General features: G+C 35.1%; 3 protein-coding genes across 5 annotated transcripts in view; 2 read left to right on the forward strand and 1 right to left on the reverse strand.

Annotated features, from left to right (window-relative positions):
* Positions 1-2,889: 2,889 nt before the first annotated feature.
* LOC132706174 (mitochondrial import inner membrane translocase subunit TIM16-like) lies at positions 2,890-3,409 on the forward strand. The gene has a single exon (XM_060677343.1). The coding sequence runs from the start codon at positions 2,957-2,959 to the stop codon at positions 3,320-3,322; it is 366 nt and encodes a 121-aa protein (XP_060533326.1). The 5' UTR covers positions 2,890-2,956; the 3' UTR covers positions 3,323-3,409.
* Positions 3,350-4,089, reverse strand: LOC132706173 (CDGSH iron-sulfur domain-containing protein 3, mitochondrial). Its single transcript, XM_060677342.1, has 4 exons — positions 3,940-4,089; positions 3,764-3,887; positions 3,623-3,716; positions 3,350-3,562 (listed from the first exon to the last, which is right to left on the reverse strand). The coding sequence occupies exons 1-4, from the start codon at positions 4,009-4,011 to the stop codon at positions 3,427-3,429; spliced, it is 426 nt and encodes a 141-aa protein (XP_060533325.1). The 5' UTR covers positions 4,012-4,089; the 3' UTR covers positions 3,350-3,426.
* Positions 4,090-4,630: 541 nt separating this feature from the next.
* LOC132705969 (sperm-associated antigen 6-like) overlaps positions 4,631-19,516 on the forward strand; it is a 50,897-nt gene continuing 36,011 nt past the window's right edge. For 2 of the 3 annotated variants that reach the window (XM_060676967.1, XM_060676966.1), the window contains exons 1-8: positions 4,631-4,803; positions 4,857-5,014; positions 5,066-5,197; positions 5,302-5,581; positions 5,635-5,820; positions 6,186-6,272; positions 6,336-6,516; positions 7,571-7,739. In XM_060676967.1, the coding sequence (XP_060532950.1) occupies positions 4,674-4,803; positions 4,857-5,014; positions 5,066-5,197; positions 5,302-5,581; positions 5,635-5,820; positions 6,186-6,272; positions 6,336-6,516; positions 7,571-7,739 (1,323 nt within the window). In that variant the 5' untranslated portion in view covers positions 4,631-4,673. The remainder of the gene's footprint in view (positions 4,804-4,856; positions 5,015-5,065; positions 5,198-5,301; positions 5,582-5,634; positions 5,821-6,185; positions 6,273-6,335; positions 6,517-7,570; positions 7,740-19,516) is intronic. The other variant, XM_060676968.1, reaches the window with a different exon arrangement.

The following is a 19,516-nucleotide window of genomic DNA, read 5'->3' on the forward strand; positions in this document are numbered from 1 at the left end:
TGTAGAATTAACCTAATCACTCATACGACAATAAAAACACTGGCTGGAGGCGTATTTTGACATAAAACATAAAAAATTAAGAAGATTGAAGGTGATGGTTGCTTTGCGCTTTTGTTTCAGGTAAAAATATGGAAATCTGTTTTATTTTTAATTCTACGTACGACACTGGACGAAGCCACATACTAGACAAGCGAAAGCGTCGGCGAAAGCGAAAGGGCCCTTCAGCCATTAAATCAAATCTGACGAACTACGGAATATTAGACTAAACCAATTTTCCGAGAACAGACGCTTTTTTTTCCGACGTCTGGCGCATTGCACTTGACCGATTCCCCGAATCGTTTTTCCTTTTCACTACCACGAACAGGGCCAGTTGAGTTCGTGATTTTTTATTACCGCTAGCCTAACCTCGAAAATTCAACCGCGATTAGTACATCAGTCGATTCAAAGGAAGACATCTTTCTTAATTTTTACTACGTTGGGCAAGGCAGCTAAGGGCGCTCTCTCATTAGGGATCCGAATAAAATACTTTAAAGGAAAGTATTGTTTGCTACTGTTATTTTAATTATAATTGAGTTTTTCAAAAGCCGTTATGATTGAAATAAACAAAACACGTTTCCAAAAACAAGGTATCATTTACCCATGTACGTCACTTAAAAATAAAAACATAAAACAATATATCAGTATTCATTTTGTGACGCAAAAATCTTATGAGCGGGCTCGCTGTAGGTAGAACTCGGTTTCCTTACGCGACGATAGACGATTTCCTCTGACGGGCGTTCGCCAAAAAAATTGGCAGCAATCGACCGCTGATAGTCTAGACAATTTAAAAAGAGGGGTCAGAGGCCGACTGCAATATATTATTCCTGACCTATCATCATAATTAAAAATAACTGGAATATTAGTCTGACAATTCAATGTCATAAATATTTTATTACTCGTCTAGGAATAGTTGGGCGGGTTTACTTATAGGCAACACCATTTAAAACTAAAATCGGAATATATAATATATTATTAACTGCTAGGTATGCTAAAATAGACGATCTTTAAGTATGGGGATTTGTTTATTGTGAGCATGCGCCATAAGATCCGGCGCTCTTGTCAAGTGCAGACCAAAAGTTAACAATATCACGAAATGAAACTTAAATTTAAACCATTTTGTGTTCTTCTCTTTGCTCGTTAGGTCGCGTTTAATTTTCCAAACTAAGTTTCTGCAATTATGAAATTATATTATTTCGCAACAGCTGTTACGTTGAAAAACACTTGTTTTATGCAGCAATTATGTGAAATTAAAAAAATTTTGTTTACAAAAGAAAATTGTAATCGCCTTCGCAATGGGCGAATGATTATAGCAGAAGTTATGAAATTGACAGCGGTATTTTTTCCGTGATATTTTTTCAACTTGACGTCCGCATTTCGTTAAATTTTCATGCAAAAACGAATTATTTGTGTGTTGGACGTAGACAGAGATGATTGCGTCCCGCAGAAAAATCCCATAGCCGCCGTGAATATCTGTTGTTGCCAAGAAAGTAACCGTAATTTATAGTAAACTTTTGGAAACTTGTTTACGTCCATCGTCGCGTACTGCTGCAGGTCGCTGCGAACTTCTTTGCAAAAGTCACGTAACGCCAATAACGGCGCGACGCCATTTAGACGTTATTTCGGATTGCTACCTCAACACGGTATTTCTTAGTCGATTCCTGGGTGGCAAATAACCCGGGCGTTTTTTTTTTCATCGCGGCGATTTGGGTCGAGGCAGAAATGGCGACTCGGCCACAGAAAAAAAGGCAAAGTGCGTGGCTTTTTCGCGAAACCGAAATTGTAAATCGGCGGCATAATTTTACGAAAATATGTGGGCCTATTCCCCTTGGCGCATTCCAACGGAGGCCAGTTTGAACGCGATATCAAAACCGACATCATAAAAGCATTATACCGAAATTATCTGCAATTTGGGACCGCCTTTGCCGCACCAAAACGCGCTCAGTTTTATTTTTTGATTGGACCTAATCGTGATCGATTTACTTTGATGTATCAATCAAAGTAAATGATAATTTTATACCGTATTTAAATTATGCATATTATATAGGCCGAAGATTTAAAAATAACCGCGTTTCGCCAAACGTGTTATCTACATGTCGGCGTTTAATAATTTTAATTTTTAAATAATTATTGTGACGGCAGCGGCATCTTCTACAGTTTTGCCGAAACAATGTGAGGCCCGCCAAATAAAGATTCCGACTTGTTCAAAATAGTGACTCTATAGGTCGATAGATGTCGCCCGCATGCTTTGAGCTACAAAATAAATTCGAGAAGTTAGCGTCACCATTAGTATGATAACTAACAATTTTACATGTAAATACCATTTTCAAGGCTCATGTCGACAAACTCTTATTTCGTTAATATAGCGCTGATGAATGTATTATATTGAACCTTGTCTAAATAACACAATTTATTTTAACAAAACAAATAAGAACTAAAAGTTCAGATTTTCACGAAATTATATATTTTGACATGACAATTGTTTCGACAACACCGTGTCTTTATCAAATGTCATTTGTTTCGACAACACCGTGTCTTTATCAAATGTTATTTGATAAAGACGCGGCCGTTGTCGAAACAATTGTCATGTCAAAATATATAATTTCGTGAAAATCTGAACTTTTATTTCTTATTTATTTTGATAAATAGATTTTCATCAAATAAAAGTCACCTTAGTTCAATTTTCGAATTTATTTTCATAAGCTTGCAACGAAAACGCAATAAAGAAAAACCAACGCATTTTTTTCTATCGCGAGAACAACAACCAAGAAACGTATCGAACTCGCCATATTGGTCTCATTCTTCCAAAAGAAGAAGAACCAAATATTTGTCAAAACTATATTCCCTGTCTTTTTGTTTTCCATGTTTCGGAAAATGCGTAGAGGTTAGTAAAATTTTGCATAATAAATGATAGATACAAATGGCAAGATACCTGGCGCAGTTGATCGTGGCCGGGACTCAGGTGGTAGCGCGAGCATTCGCGAGGGCTGTCAAGCAAGAAATCGAAGCGTCGCAACAGGCGGCACAACGACTAGGTAACGCCAAAACCAGGACCGAGAGGTTAGCTAATCAAAAACTCGGTCTATCACTGGAAGAGGCCAAACAAATATTGAACGTCAGCGAACTAACGAAGGAAGAAGTCAACAGAAGCTACGAAAATCTGTTTAAGGCGAATGAAAAGACCTCATTATATTTACAGTCAAAAATCGTTAGAGCTAAAGAGCGTTTAGACCATGAGCTCAAAGAAGGAAGTGCTGATGGAACATCGAGTAGTAGTAAAACTTAGGTTACTATAGTATAATAAATGCCTTAGTGAAATAAATGTTGACTGTTAAGTAGATTTACATTTTATTTACAATTAAATCCTATTTACTACAAAAACTCTTCAGTTTACTGCTTCACAATCGACGTTGCCTCTTGTACTTCACTGACTTTGTGTGTTCCATCACAGAAAGGGCGATGGGCCGTTTGTTTGCAATTACATAACCAGTATTCCTTTGTTTCTTCAACGGCAAATTTAACTGGTCTAAAGAAAATAACCCATAACTAATGAATTAACTAAGTTTGACCAAAAGTGAGCACTTACTTAAGAGTAATTCTGAGTTGTTCATTTTTATGGGTGCCATCACAAAGAGGTTGTTTTTTACTCCTTCCACACAAACACCAGGAATACCTTTTACCTGAAAAAAAAGTAAGGAAAGTGTTATTTAAATTTTACTTTACTAACCTGCTTCTAAAGTCATCCTAAACGGCTTTTTGTCATAAACCACTCCATTATTTGCCTGATGATGGGCCGATATGACATTTTCGAGTACATTCTTGGGAATGCCCGAATCTGAAGAACTGAAAAACTAATCAAATACAGTATGTAATCCGTTAAAATATTTTGCTCACACATAATACCTTAATCACATTAAAAGCATTGCACTTAAAATTATTAAAATTTAGAGCTACACGACTTACGTGGTGTGCCATTATAATAAAAAAAATCCTTTCACTTAAGGCAAAAAAATAGATTAATATTATTAGGTTATATGCCTAGGCTAAAAGAAACTCCAGTGTTTACTCTGTGCTCTTCTTCTTTTTACAATTTATTTAGCCACATCAACATAAGGCAAATCGGCCAGCTTACAACAATATTTAAACTTTTCTGCAAATAAGGTTAACGATTCGTGTTGGTTCTGACCAACCCATTTACTGACACTAAAGAACGCGACTCCCCTCGGTTCTACCAATGACCTTTGAGCCCATCCGGCGTGGTTCCCGACGTGTATGGCCAAAACTTATATTACCAAATGACACTAACTATTCACAAAGATCCAACACATTAACGGTTTAACAGAAAACAAGTCTTAAACATTAAAAAATTTGGATTTTGTAGGCAAAGGACAGGAATCGACCTGTCTTCTGAAAGCTACCCACAGAATTTTACTCTGTGGTAAGGGTCAGAAATAAGCCCAAACAAAGCTTGCATGCAACCAACATTACAGCTTCGGATTTGACGGGTGCGCAGGAAATTATGTTAAAAAAGGAACATATTTAGTATATTCCAAATTGTAAATTATGACATCTTTCATATTGAACAAGACTTTGACATGACTTGCTCCACTTTTTCCGTATTTATTTAGTCATTTGCAATGTCGAACAGACGTATTGTACAAGTATTGGATCAATACAAGAAAGCCAGGCTCACGTTCGTGCAAAACATTTCAGATATGGCGATGAGGTCGCAAAATGTAGCGCTTTTGAAGAAAACTAACGTTTTAGGTAAAAGGAATACTTATTGGCCAGATCCGCCAAAAAATTGCCCACTTTTCTAGATTTACTAAAACCTTTGGTCAGCGACGTATGTCCACAAATCAAACATTGCGCCCTGGTTGCTTTGGGAAGGCTTATCCACGCCGACGAAACAATCGCAGAGCAAATCGTGAAGTCGGGCACTTTGTCTGTGCTGTTGAATGATCTAACTTCCGGCAACGTAATTAACAAAACATATTAACTTCAATAACTAAACCCACCGCATTCGTAGAAATATCAAAACTCGGCCATTTTGTTTATTATACGTTCAATCTGTAAGCATAACGAGAAATTAACCGAAACTGTCGTTAGAAATGGTGGTCTGCAAGCGCTCGTTTACTGTTTGGAAGATTTTGAACCCATCGTGAGTATCTAGCGGTTAGCGGTTAGATGGTAGAATTGAACTTCAAAATTGAATCAATAAAAACTGCCACTGAATGTACACTTTGATTGCCGTGTTGATTCAAGGTAAAAGAATCTGCAGCTTGGGGAGTGGGTTACATAGCGCGCCACACCGAAAACATGGCGCAAGAATGCGTAGACCACGGCGCGTTGCCGCTTTTAATGCTCTGCCTCCAGGAACCCGAGCTGTCGCTAAAACAAATAGCCACCATTGCGCTGTCCGACATAGCCAAGCATTCGGATGCCTTAGCGACTAGCGTTGTCGATGCAGGTATTCTACCGTCGTTGGTGAAGAATTTGGCCAACTCTGACGAGAAATTGAAACGACAATGTTTAATTGCGTTGAGTACGAACGCTCGCTTAGTACGGCGTACGTTTTACGTTTACATGAATGCACAGGTTCTTGCGCGAAACACTCGGCCGAATTGGCCGAGGTCATAGTGGAAGCCGAGATATTCCCGACCGTTTTTCAACACTTGTCCCACCCTTGCAACCAAATCAAACGTTGGGCCGCTTGCGTAGTGCGGGACGTCGCAAAACATTCGCTAGAACTCACCCAATTGGTCGTTAACACGGGGGGGATTGGTAATCGAAAAAGTGTTAATTCACGGGAGAGACCTGGAAAGTTTACGGTTTGATTATTAAATAGTATATTTTTAACATGACTGGTCTTTAGATTACAACTACATCGCTCTTTATCGAAAAGAAGAAGATATGGTCTGCGACAAGAGATACATTTTTTTATTTCTGTTTTCATACCAATTCGTTTGAAATTCGTGTTGTTTTTTCCTATACCTACGGCCAAAGCCAAATTAATCGTTATTTTGACACTAGTATTTTAATACGTTATAAACTGATTCATGACATCAGGTCTCTCCTTTGGTTCAATACGTTTTGGTAAAAGGAAGAGCGGTTGGAAGCACTAAAAGTGACCGCCATCGAATTTGCAGGCGCACTATTGGAGATTTTGTTTCAACAACCCACAGTTGCTGTAGAAGTTGCCGTGCCGTGTATTAGCGCCATTGGTTTTATTGCGGGTAATTCGTGAAACCCGTGGTTCGTTTTTGAAGGGAATACCGTTAGATGGCGCTGCTTTTTAGGTCAGTCTGCCGAGCTGGCCATGACGATCATCGGCTACCAGAGTATTCAAATATTTGAACGTATTTTAAACGAGCCTGCGGACGAGAGTCTTGTTTCGGTTACCGTATGGGCGATAGGACAAATCGGAAGGCACACTACCGAGCATGCGCACGCAGTAGCTTCGGCAAATATTTTCCAGAAGTACGTACGTAATCATACGAAGCAAACGCATGCCCCAACATCCGCCATATGTTTCGGTCACTTCAAAAATGTATAAATAGCACATATCATGTTTTTTAATATGATTAGCTAGAAAATAATAGTTTATAGTCACTTATCTGCTGTAAGTCGCGAATTCATTGAAACAAGATTACAATAACTTGACAAAAAAAAGTGTTATGCAAACGCCTATAGCTATTAGAGATATAGAGGCCTATGCCAATAATACAGGAACTTATGAAGCAACTATGAAATCAATTCAACATGCGCATGCGCGAGATTTAAAATGTGGTTTTTAATCAATGACCTTGCAACTTTCAAAACCAACATGGTCACTGACAGTCCGTCAGTAAGTTTGGATGCGGGATTTTTAGGGTCGTATGTTTTGATGACGTTGAATGTTTTGGGAAAACAAATGTATGTTTATGGAACTAGTTGTGTACAAAGCAAATGGCGTAATGTGCAGGTTAGTGGGTGAAATGTAGAAAATTACAACCTTAACTACGAAAATATTGCTGCCACCGGCTCATCAATTTTTACAGTAGTATAGCCACTATGTTATCTAATAGCTATATGTGCTATCCTCTCAACTAATTCTGCTTTACTTGGCCCTTGAAGGCGTCGAGGAGATTCAACCATCGTCGTAACTGAACATATTTATTAGTTTCTATCAATCATTTTTTATTTTTATTTTATTACAAGCAGAGTTTATAATGCTTGTTGCCCGTCCTAAATTGTAAAATGTTCCCGAAACTTACATAATGCCGCCTTTGAAACATAGCGGGCACGCATACGCTGGGCAAAATAATAAGAGGACTAATTGGCAGTCTGCTCTTCGATCTAGAGGCTAGAAAAATTGTTGGTTGCCTACTTTCTCATCCGACCAAAACGGTTGACTCGGTAAAAGAAACACTAACGTTATTATTCTGTGGCCTTGACAGAAAATCGTGAAGATAATGGCGCATATTTCTTTGACAAAGAAGTACATTTTTTTGTAATTTTAAAGACGCATAGTCTTTAGAGGATTGTTTTACAGGTTAATAGCTTTGTATCAGAGCCCGACTACGTCGGCAGACCTGCGGTTGAAGTGTCAGAACAGCTTAAAAGTTTGCCTGCAAAAATGCACGCTAGTGCCCGCTTTAGAACCGCTACTTTGGACAGCGCCGCCAGAGATCTTGAAATACGTGTTGGGACAATACAGCAAGGTACGTACGCAACCTAAATACGTCTCTGTGCGTCGGGTTCAAGGGTTTATCACACGTATACGGTCCTTGGCGGCGACGAATGTTTTCCATATATTAAAAAGATCGATACACGAACGTATACATACGGCTCGTCATTATTACCACATATGTATTTACCTCGGACAATAATAGTTCGCGTAGTTACACGAAGGAGCTTTGTTTAAAATGAAGCGGAATCGGAGAGGTTTTGGTAGCGTATTGACGTGGTACGTCGCACCGCATTCTGGGTCGCTCTTATGGACGTATGTGGATAGAACGTTTATTTTAATATATCAGTCAAAAGTAATGAAAAAAGTCTATCTATATGAAATAATATGATTTTATTGATGTTTGGAACCTCCAGGTATAGGATCAACAGAATTAACACACTTTTTTATATTGTTAAATGAATAAATTACGTACTACATTATTGACATAAATAACAATACTTATTTGGAATTTAAAAGATTATTTGCTAATTCTTATAGTTATTTTTTCTTTGGTATATTTAACAGAAATAAAAATTAGATTTAAAATCTTTAAACTAGTCGTGGTTATATAAAACTATTAAATACTTAACAGTGATTATATTGCTTTCGCGATTGAGACTACCTAACTATGGTTTTAGTAAAAATATTAGTATATTTAGTCATAAGGCAAAAAACATTCAATGCTATACCGCATACTCACCATATTTAAACAATAATTAACAATATACAAGGTTCTTAACGTAATACCTGAGTAGATAGGTATGCGGAATAACATAAATATAAGTGAATTCCAAAATTTATAGAATTATTGTAAAGTGCCTTTTCACCACTTTCTTTTTGCCATTTATATTTCAAGTTCGTTATTAATGATTTATAGGAAATGAGTAATGCATTGTTAAAATGCGAGAGTACTTTTAAAGTTCTGCTTCCTCTTTTAACTGGCCTATTTTAAGGCTGAAATGTCTAAGAATTTCTTGGTTGAACTCGTTATTTCGGCCCTTGCAACGTTTTGGCAAAACACAAGTTTTCCGTTTAGTTTTTATTTGGTTTTAGAAGTTCTTTTTTCAAAAGCCAACTTATCATTACGCTAGCATCAGCTAAATATCAGAGAGTGACAGTTAATTTTGCAAGAATCTTAAACATAACACCGCGGGGCATAATTTAAGTTCAAAACAAAAACTTGGGTCAGCTTGGATAATCTTATATATAAATAAAAATGCGATATATCTTAAGTGATTACTATTATTTGTTTCAATTTTTTTTCGCTAAAAACCGGCAGCATATAAAAAATTACCCTTGCAGTATTATAATATTCATAATTTCAAATCCGTTTGAAAACGTTTAAACCTACAATTTGCTTGGTTTTTATAAACAAATAGTTGAAGATTTTGGAACACTACCTTATATCAGAGACTATAGTGGATGGAGCCAATAGTTAAATACAAAAGTTAATTCGGATATTGCAAACCTTCAACTTATTTTAATGTTGTATACAAAGCGGGTTTCATTTTTCGTGTGCGAGTATTCACTTTCTTATTTTAAATTGAACGCCTGGTATATTACTTCATTTTTGAATTCTAGACCAAATTTTAGACATATTTTGTGTATATTGTCCTATACCTAAGACTAACCGTTTTTAATATTTTTAATTTTTTATGCGTAAGTTTTGTTATACACAAAAACTCGAATAACGGATTTCATAAGAAATTTCGATACATATTAATACAGGGTACGCGAAAAATAAGATTAAAATAAAATTAAAAAATTGTCAAAAAACTTTGTTTTTAATAGAAATTACCTATATTTATAATCTTGTCTTATTTAACATTAAAAATTAAGGCAATTTAATATAAAGTTGTATATGTCTAATATTTTTACTTATTTTTACATATGTTTTATTATCTACCTATCTATATTTACGCTTTCTGTTAAATTTTAGATTCCATCGTTTTTACACTTTATAATTTATGTATTGTACTTTTATATTTTGTCATATTGATTTTACGCATGGAATTTTGCTATTTTTCTATTTTAAGACTTTGTTTATACGATTTATTTATCCACAAGCACAAGTTGTCAGCGTAAATCTTTCTTTTTTCTTTTGTACTACTGACGCGCCGTTTGTTGTAAAAACTTTTTATGTAAAAAATGGATAAATAAATATATCTATCTATCACAAATAATATGCTGTTGCCATATAAGTTCAGTTAGTGTGAGGTGGCTATGACGGCGTTTAAACAATACAAGTGCTAGAATTCTGCTTGTGTATTGTTTGCCACAGAGGAAAACATTGATATGTTAGAAAGTTAGATATCGAACAATAAAAACCGGACCCTGACTCTTGGAGATCATATAACAAAATTTTCATTAAGGAGGCGCCCAGAAAAAAAGATCTTCGACAGGATTTGCGAACACTTTAGAATATATGGGACTTTGAAGAAAAAAAATAGACGTCGTCTTATTTTGAATGATGAAGAGCAACTTAATGTTTTGTTACATTTTGCAGAGACCCCTGAAGATTCAACCCCAAATGTCAAAAGAACCACGCTTCGAACGTGCCTTCAAATAAACAATTGGAAGTCCTATAAATTCTGTCCAGTTCAGAAATTAGTGCAACGGGACTACAACATTCTGCAACAATCTTATAGAGAGACACTTTTCAGAAAATATAATTGCTAATATTTTTTAGACAGATGGGTTCATATTTACAACGTCAACTAAAATTTTTAATCAGAAAAATACCCATTACGGGGGCAACGAGAACAATAAAAGACATATGGAAGTTACAAGATCAGGTAGAACTTCTGACAAAGTATGATGGGTCATTTGGAGGTTCAGGATAATAGATCCAGTATTTTTTGATCAGAATTTAAATTCCCAACGCTTCTGACAGCTTTCAAATATTATCCATCCCTTTGTTGAAAATCAAGTGCCTGAAAGGGAACGACGAAATTTAATTTGGCAGTACGATGGGGCGCCTTATCTTAGAACTCAAGAAATCAGTATCTATTTAAATGCACCTATGGTGAATGGATTGAGGATAATGGTAGTTACGCCTGGCGTACAAGGAGCACCGACTTAACTCCCCTAGATTTTTGTCTATGGGGTACACTTAAAGATTTAGTTTACAAACACAAACCATCAACTACCGGAGAACTTAAAAGTTAGATAAGGGAAGTTATCGGATATTTAAATGGGACTGAATCTGTTAGAAACGCCATTATGTATTTAGAAACCTTTTATACTATATTGCTTCAAGAGGAGGACATATTGAGCAACTGTTACAATAATTATTATCCTTTGTAAGCTATTAATTTTATATGCATACATAATCTTCATAAGTGCATCGGCAAGATTATGGTCAACTACACCTTACACCTGAACTAACTGAATTTATATGACAACAGCATATTATTTGTGACAAATGTTTAAACGGAAATATTTCAAAAAGTAAAAATATTAGACATATACCACTTTTTGTAAAATTGCCTTAATTTTTAATACTAAATAATACAAGATTATTAAAATAGGTAGTTTCCATTAAAAAAAAGTTCTTTTCCAATTTTTTAATTTCATTTTTATTCTTAAATTTCTTATGAAATCCGTTATACGAGTCCTTTGTCTACAACAAAACTTACTCAAGTGAAACAATAAATGTGTCCGATTGAAGAAATTGACAGATATTTTATGTCTTGCAAAGGTAATTTGTCGCATAAAAAATTAAAAAATGTCAAAAACGGTTAGAGTTAGGTATAGGACATTATACAAAAAAATATGTATAGAATTCAAAAATGAAGTAATATATCAGGTGTTCCATTTAAAATAAGAAAGTTGAGACTCGCCCACGAGAAATGAAACACCCTGTATGTACAAAATTAAAATAAGTTAAAGGTTTGTAACACGCCAATTAACTTTTGTATTTAACTTTTGGCTCAATCCTCTATAGTTTGCACGATTTTAAAATATATTTTGTAGCATATTACAATATCTGTAACGTAATGAACAAAATGAATGATTTTGGTATATTGAGTTTTCACCAAAATTTTATATGGAGACGAGTTACTGTGCGTCGGCACGGGGCTCCAACGCCTCAACTATCCACGACGTTTGTTCGCGAAATGAAAAGCAAATATTTGCCGGCAAATTATATAGGCTCCCGCAAATATTCGGTTATTGCGTACGTCATTTTTATCGGTCGAGGCCGGCATTGGAAAACAAAAAACTCGCGTTTTGGTTGACGAAAATTAACTGCAAACATGCCGGTTATTCAATGTTTAGTTCGTCTTCCCGTTTATTGTCGTTGTTTATTAGCCACTTTTTGAAGCGCATATTTAGGACACTTTGCGTACATGATAGGAGCAAAATTTTTGTTTTTCTTCCTTATTTGTTTTTAATTGAATACAACACAATAATCTGGGCTTTCAATTGCATTGTGTATTGCGCAATCCGGATTTGATAGTGCTTGATAATCTGGATCTACGTTTTCAAAGGTTCACTTTATTCAAACTACGTATTATATATCGCTGGTTGCAATAATGGCACATATCAAAAAATAGCTATTTTTAGTTAATTGTACCATAAAACTCGTATTTTAAGAACGAACAATACCGGCGCATAGTTACTTCAGTTCCGTTGGAGAGAGTTAGTGCCACTATTGAATTTCTCGCGTTTTATAACGATCTCACGCGGAAAACCGCCACAGAGTACGTAATGTTGGTAAAAAGCGCGAAAATGACGGGAACTCCTTATAAAGTTGTAGAGATGAGTATTGCGATATTGTCAAAATAAATGACACGTGTGTTTTCAAAGTAGAAAAAGATGCTCCTCGCACATTTTTCTATAAAACATCTTTTAGTGAAACTGACTATAAAAGCATAAGCATTACGCAAGGAGAAATGCGAGCAGTTAAAGATTTTCGATGTTTTTTGTAGTTATTGTTTACATGCCAAAGTTTATAAAGGCACATTTTTTAGTGTTTTATTAATTTCCGGTTTGTTTTTTTTTAAGTTACCACTATCTGCCGAATTATATTTTGATACGCATTTTTATAATAAAATGATGTTAAAAAAGTTTGATCTACCTTATTATTGAGAATTTTTTTATCAAAATATTGCACTTTATTTGTGAAATTGATGTGTGCAAAAAAGTCAATAACCTGACAAAATTTAAGAACATTTAAAGAACCTCAAAAAATATGTTTTATAAAATTATAAAGACATATCACTATAAATTTTGTAATAAGTAGGAGAATTGATATGAGTTATCTGAATATTTCAGTTTTTACTTTCCTAAATCACTGATTTTTTCGTAACTAGTATTTTGTGAGTGTGCAACTATTGCACCCAGCGAGCAATATATAGGAAACCTGAAATTGAGAGAAGGGGATTCCCCTTACTCCGAAATTTGTCCGGGGATTCACATAAGTAGTATGTGTGCTTTTGGTTTACGTGCAACATATGGCGTCTAAAGATTGGTTGCATAACGGTTTAGTTGTTTGTTCTAACAAAGTACATACATACTAAAATGCTTACTAGAAGAAAATATATTACACTAACTATAAAGCAATAGTCCCATATATTAGAAAGATTAGGTTCGTGGTGAAAGTGGAAAGGTGTTGGCAAATAAGTGTAAAAACATCAACAAATTCGGATATAAAAAAGAACAAAAAAGATATGTATGATTTATTTTGAACATTATTTTGGACATTTGCTATGAACTGGTTTTAGATTTATTGCCAATTGTGAATCCGGTTCTGGCGCTAGAAAAACTTTGCGAAAACCCGAATATTCAAGAATAGAAACAAGTTTGTATTCCATTTTTATTAAAGCTTCTTACAAAAACATTTTATTATTCCATTTCATTATTATTTATTTTAACTTTTCCCATATTTATCCTTTTTTATGTCTAAGACTGTTGCTATAACATTAGTTGTCCATATTGTTGGGGCTGATCAATTGACCATCAATTGTCCACTTCTTAATTGACTAGTCAAATTCGATCAAAATGTTTTAAACAACATCTTGCAATTGTAATATGTATTTTATAATAAATTATTATTTTAACTTAAAGGAATACCAGGAATCCCAATAAAAATATCGACTCCATTTAGTTCTCAGAACGACGTGGCGGCAACGTAACACACAATATAAATAAATATAAATTGCATTGTATTTTTAAAATTATTCCGGTTGACCGGTGACTCTAGTTAGCGATGAGAAATTGACATTATCAAATTTTTACCTGAGAACTGAGTAAATAAATTCATAAAATTTATTATGGTGTCAAACTAAGTATGAATTTTTCTAAAGCTGAATTAATTATTATTACTTATATACGGTGCTAGTTTAGATAGTATTAAATATGAAAAACGGAGAATGGTAAATCAGAATGCGGAAAAAGAATGAGGGAAAAGAATTGCAAATTTTACTTCAATTTGAAAATAATCCCCAGGTCAGTAGATATTTAAACTTTTTGCAGAATGATTTTCGTCGACTTCTTCAAGAAGTTGATAACATTGAGATCTAACAATTGTGGATTCAACATTACCTCCGCATTATCATCGAAAATAATTTTTAAATAATAATTACCCACAGAAACGGACGGTCCCCTCGATCACGTGACTTAGCACCACATTTTTTTTTGTAGGGATAAGTTAAAGATCGTGTTTATATGAATCCGCTTACAACACCAGAAGATAGGAAAAATAGGATTTTTTTTTTGCTTATTTATGCTAAGGAACGTCCAACATAACATACGAAAAAGACGAAAAATACTAAACATGTGTATCCAAGTAGAAGTGGATATTTTTGAACTTTTATTGGGTCATAATAATAATTAAAAATATTTTCCACTCCCGTCTGTAAAATTACCCAAAGATCTGGCGTTCGGGAAGCGTCACTTTACCACGTCAGTTTCGTTTCCTATGAATCCGAGCCACTTCGGACATTTCCGGAATTTTACCGCACGGATTTGGGAGCAATCGGATGTTTTCGGAGATATTTCCCACGATTTGAATTTTGACGTTTGTCAATTCTGACCGTCATGTCAGTGAATGTATTCGTGTTGTTTTGCGAAAATGTAACCAAAAACTAACGGTCGTAGAAAAAGTATAGTATGCAACACGTTCGGTAAACTTTTTAACTCACTCGTTTATTAAAAACTCGCTCCGCTCGTATCAAACTCGTGAGTCAAATGACGTTTGCCGCACTTGTTGCATAATATACTATGAATATTTTTTACTTTTTCTGTGAATTTAAAATTTGACGGTTATTTCTATCAAAATTGATAATAAGTGTCTGTTGCTTTATATGTGGCCCCAGCAAAGTTCTTTCTCCTGTTCATTTTTTAATGTTAATGGAGCCCTGTTGTACAACTAGTATAGCAATAGACCTAGAGAGAAAGAAACGGAAATATTGGAAAAGTTAAAATAAATCATTAAGAAGCAGTAAAAATCGGTATATACTACTTAATACACTTATACTTAATAAAAGTAGGATTTAAATAAATAAATAATAATATGTATAGAAAGAAAATCGAGATTTTTCAATTTAAAATTATGCAAATATATTCGTTTATTTTGAACCCTGTAGCATCTAATTAAAATTCAATAATGTAACAACAATAATATCAGTCATGATTAGGTTTAGGTATGTATTATTGTTAATAAAAAAAATGAAACATTTTAAAAAAAAATTAAAATATTGATTTTTTTGAGGCAAATTAAAGAAATGGTAAAATAACATTTTACTTGTAGTTTGAAATGCAAGTTGTCCGATGCATGTTCAATCGTTTTCATTGGTTGGCGAACTGTCAAACGGAAAGGTAGATTCCGATTGGCTAGAAAAGATCGGAAGGTCGGAATGCTCATTTCTGAGCATCATCCCATTTTTTTGAAACAAAATTTTGAACTGTTACAAACGCCAAATTACTTTTTACAAAACTTCTGGATTCCTCCTGCGTTGGTTTTTTCTGAGTCGAAATTGCTGACGTTTTGTCAATCATCCTGTTGGCTTCTTCCGAGCTTGACGGAAACTGGCTCGCATTTTACTCTCTACCTGCTGGGGGCGGAGCTCAATGAGGGGCATGAAATATTAAATTAAAAAATATTAATTTAATTAATTAATTAATTAATTAATTAAATTAAAAATTAATTAAATATTAAGCGTTCCATCAAAAAATACACTTCAGCACAACCTTCCAATAGCAATGAGGCCGGAAGTAATCGTACAGTTGCCACTGTGGTCCTTCCTTACATTCAAAACGTCACCGACCACATATCAAAAATTCTATAGAAGTGTTTACCACTGGTCCAAAAATCTTTCAACGCCTTCGATCCATCAAAGACAAAATTCCATTTGAGATGCCAGGACAAAAATATTAACTCTCAAAGAATATGAAAGAGCCTTAACGCTCAGACATCAGCTGTTGCCGAACACAATCACGAAACCGGACATAAAATTTTATTCGATAAAACTAAAATTCTGTCATGTAATCAGCTCTTCTACCAACGAAAAATCCGAGAGTCTATAGCAATCTATAAACAACCTAACAATCCTAACCGCGAATCAGGTCTTTACCTGTCACCAATATGGTCATCCGAGACTATGTTTATGCCCCTCATTTAGCTCCCCCCCCCCCCCCGGCCATCCTTCAAACAATATATAAGCAAGTAAAGTCTGTTCATAGATATAAGAAAGTAACTAACTGATACGAATTAAGGAAAGACCCGGGCAAGCTTTTAAGAATGAAATATGGCCGAACAGGTCCGTACTTTGCTTAGAATTTAATTATTTGGGGTTTTGTTAGACAATATTTATTTATTAATGTAAATTTATGTATAAATTTAAAATAAAATTATTTTTATTACATATTTAAATGACTTATACTTTATGTATGTATTTATGTTTAAATTTAAAATAAAATTAAAAATTATTTTTATTACCTACTTAAAGTACTTAAAATTATTCACATAATATATCCATATCACTATCGCTATCATCGCCTGTTCTAGTTATTATTTGTTCTATATTATTTGCAATATGTGCAAACATGTTCAATAGGATTCAATATACAGTGGTAAGTGGAAGCCTTAAAACTGTATGCCCTAGATTTTTTGCATAATTATCACAGACGTATTCCTTTTGTAGGTTCAAGCTTTGTAGAACCTCAATTAATTGGTTTTTGGTATAATCTTCGTGAAAATAAATGTCGTTATTATACATGTAGTCTTGGATTGTTGCTTTTGTGTCACCTGAGGAAGGGGTTTTAGTCAACTGTCTACTGTGATAACTTGCATTGTCCATTACAATGACGCTATTAGGAGGAATGTTTGGGACTAGTTTGTTTTTAAACCAACTTTCAAATAAATCAGCGGTGGTGTCTTCATGGTAATCCAAAGAAGAATATTTAATATTTTTCGCAGACAGAGAAAGTCCATTTGGAATCCAACCATCTTTAGAGCCAGCATGCAAAATAGTTATTCCTTTGCCTCTTTTTGATGGCGCGTTTGTTTTACACTTATCAGTTGAGTCAACCCAACCCTTTTCCGGGGTATCATAAGTGTCGAATCAGGTTTCATCCAAGTAAATGGTTGGCCTTTGTTGTTCTCTGGAAACCCTAATTTTTTCCAGTCGCCATTTCCGAATTCTAAAAGATTCCATTGAAACTTGTCTTTTATCAATTTTTTTAAATCTAAGACCCATGTGTTGAATACACTTCCATAAGGTAGTTCTGCCACATTTAACACCGGTTTTATCTTTTTCAAGCCTCCTAATTAAGATATCTAATGTAGGCACGCTTTGTTCCTCGTACAACTGGTAAATTTTACGCCGTATTATATCTTCATCACTTTCATCCACACTCGAGAAAATGTCAGCATCGCTTCTTTTTTCCTCCTCGCTGAAATGGGATTATTCACAATTTTCCATACAGTTGATGTTGGAATTTTCGTCAACGTGGCCGTTTCTTCTAAAGATGGCACCACGTTCAATGAGAGTCAAATAAACATTGTTTATAAGTTCCTTAGTTTCAATACAATAGTGTTTTCTACATTTGGGCGGGAGCATCTCTTGAGATACACTAGACTCGCACATATTTTGCATAATCCTCACACGATTCAACACACGCTGTATTACACACGAAATAAGAAGAATATTAAACACAGGTAGGTAGAAAATTATTTTCTATTACGGACCACAATTTTACCTGAATTTAAATTCCGAAACTTTAGGTAATAATCTTGTTGCATTGTATGTTAATGACCACCCTTGGATAATCCCATTCAAAAGCAATTGGTCACTTTCTTATATCTATGAACAGACCATACAGAGTAAAATGCGAGCCAGTTTCAGTCCAGCTCTGAAGAAGCCAACAGGATGATTGGCGAAACGTCAGCAAGTTCGACTCAGCAAAAAGCGACGCAGGCGGAATCCAGAAGTTTTGTAATAGTATATTATGCAACAAGTGCGGTAAATGGCATTTGATTCACGAGTTTATTTGACACGAGCGGAGCGCAGCGTCAGTTTAGTTTCCCACGGATCCGAACCACTTCGGACATTTCCGGGACTTTACCGCACGAGTTCGGGAGCAATCGGATGTTTTCGCAAATATTTCCCACTACTTGAATTGTGACGTTTGTCAATTCTGACGGTCATGCTAGTGAATGTATTGGTGTTGTGGAAACTATCTCCGAAAACATCCGATTGCTCCCAAATCCGTGCGGTAAAATCCCGGAAATGTCCGAAATGGCTCGGATCCGTGGGAAAAAAACTGACGTGGTAAAGTGACGCACACTTGATCGGTGTGTAATTATTTATTTTACATACGGGAGTAAAAAAAAAGTATTACAGTAGCTTGCGGAAGTGTCTTTGAAAAATTAACGCCAAATGGTCGCGAGCGCGACAAAGCTAGAACGTATTGCCCCTTTCTTCGGACATTCCGAACCCGCTTCCAAAATAACTCGTGCAAAGTGTTTTCGGACGCGCAAAAAAAAGAGACGCGCTTTTCGACGCCCCGACGTTGACCTACAGCAACATTAAGTTAAATTTAGCGCGGAAATCAACAGTTTTACGCGTTTGGGACGATAACGCGCGGGTCTATTTTCGGGAAAGCGGGTGGGTATTATTTTTTCGCAGCGGGATTCCGCGAGTTCGTGCCAGGAATGCATTCGACCCCGGTTTTACGTCGATTAATTGGGATTTATCGAGAGGCGAAACAAAGCAGATCGGTTTCCGGTGGAAATCCTTTATGTGAAAAATTTTACGATAATAATCACCGATTTGGCCTCATCGCGGCGCACAGTGGAACGACCTTGTGGGAATAGAGGGACATGAGGTTTTTACTTGAAATGTTTAATCTGGAAAAGCTAGAAATGAGTTTTATACACAGTTATATTGTACAAAGAGCAACGTCTTAAATTAAAAAAAAAGTAACTTTACATGATTTGCATCATATACAGGACAACCCAAAAATATAGTGCGTTTTACCTATTTTTTTTCATATACATATAAGTTTGCTTAAATAACATGTAAATTTTTCGCCTTGAATTTTTTGGAGAGAAGGAGCTTTCAATTTTATTACAAAAACCTATTTTTTTATAAAACAGTAAAACACTATTGAGGGTGTTCAACAAAAGACTATCTGAATGAACAATATAATCTAAATCTAAATCTAAGCAAAAATTTATCTTAGCGTAAACTGCTTACAACTTTTTCAGGCCGGGCAAGAGAGTATTTTGAGGAACTTTTTGACAAACATTGTAGTGATGCAAAC

The sequence above is a fragment of the Cylas formicarius genome, unplaced genomic scaffold (genome assembly GCF_029955315.1).
Source record: "Cylas formicarius isolate icCylForm1 unplaced genomic scaffold, icCylForm1.1 PGA_scaffold_8__14_contigs__length_24414737, whole genome shotgun sequence".
In the NCBI taxonomy this organism is placed as follows: Eukaryota; Metazoa; Arthropoda; class Insecta; order Coleoptera; family Brentidae; genus Cylas; species Cylas formicarius.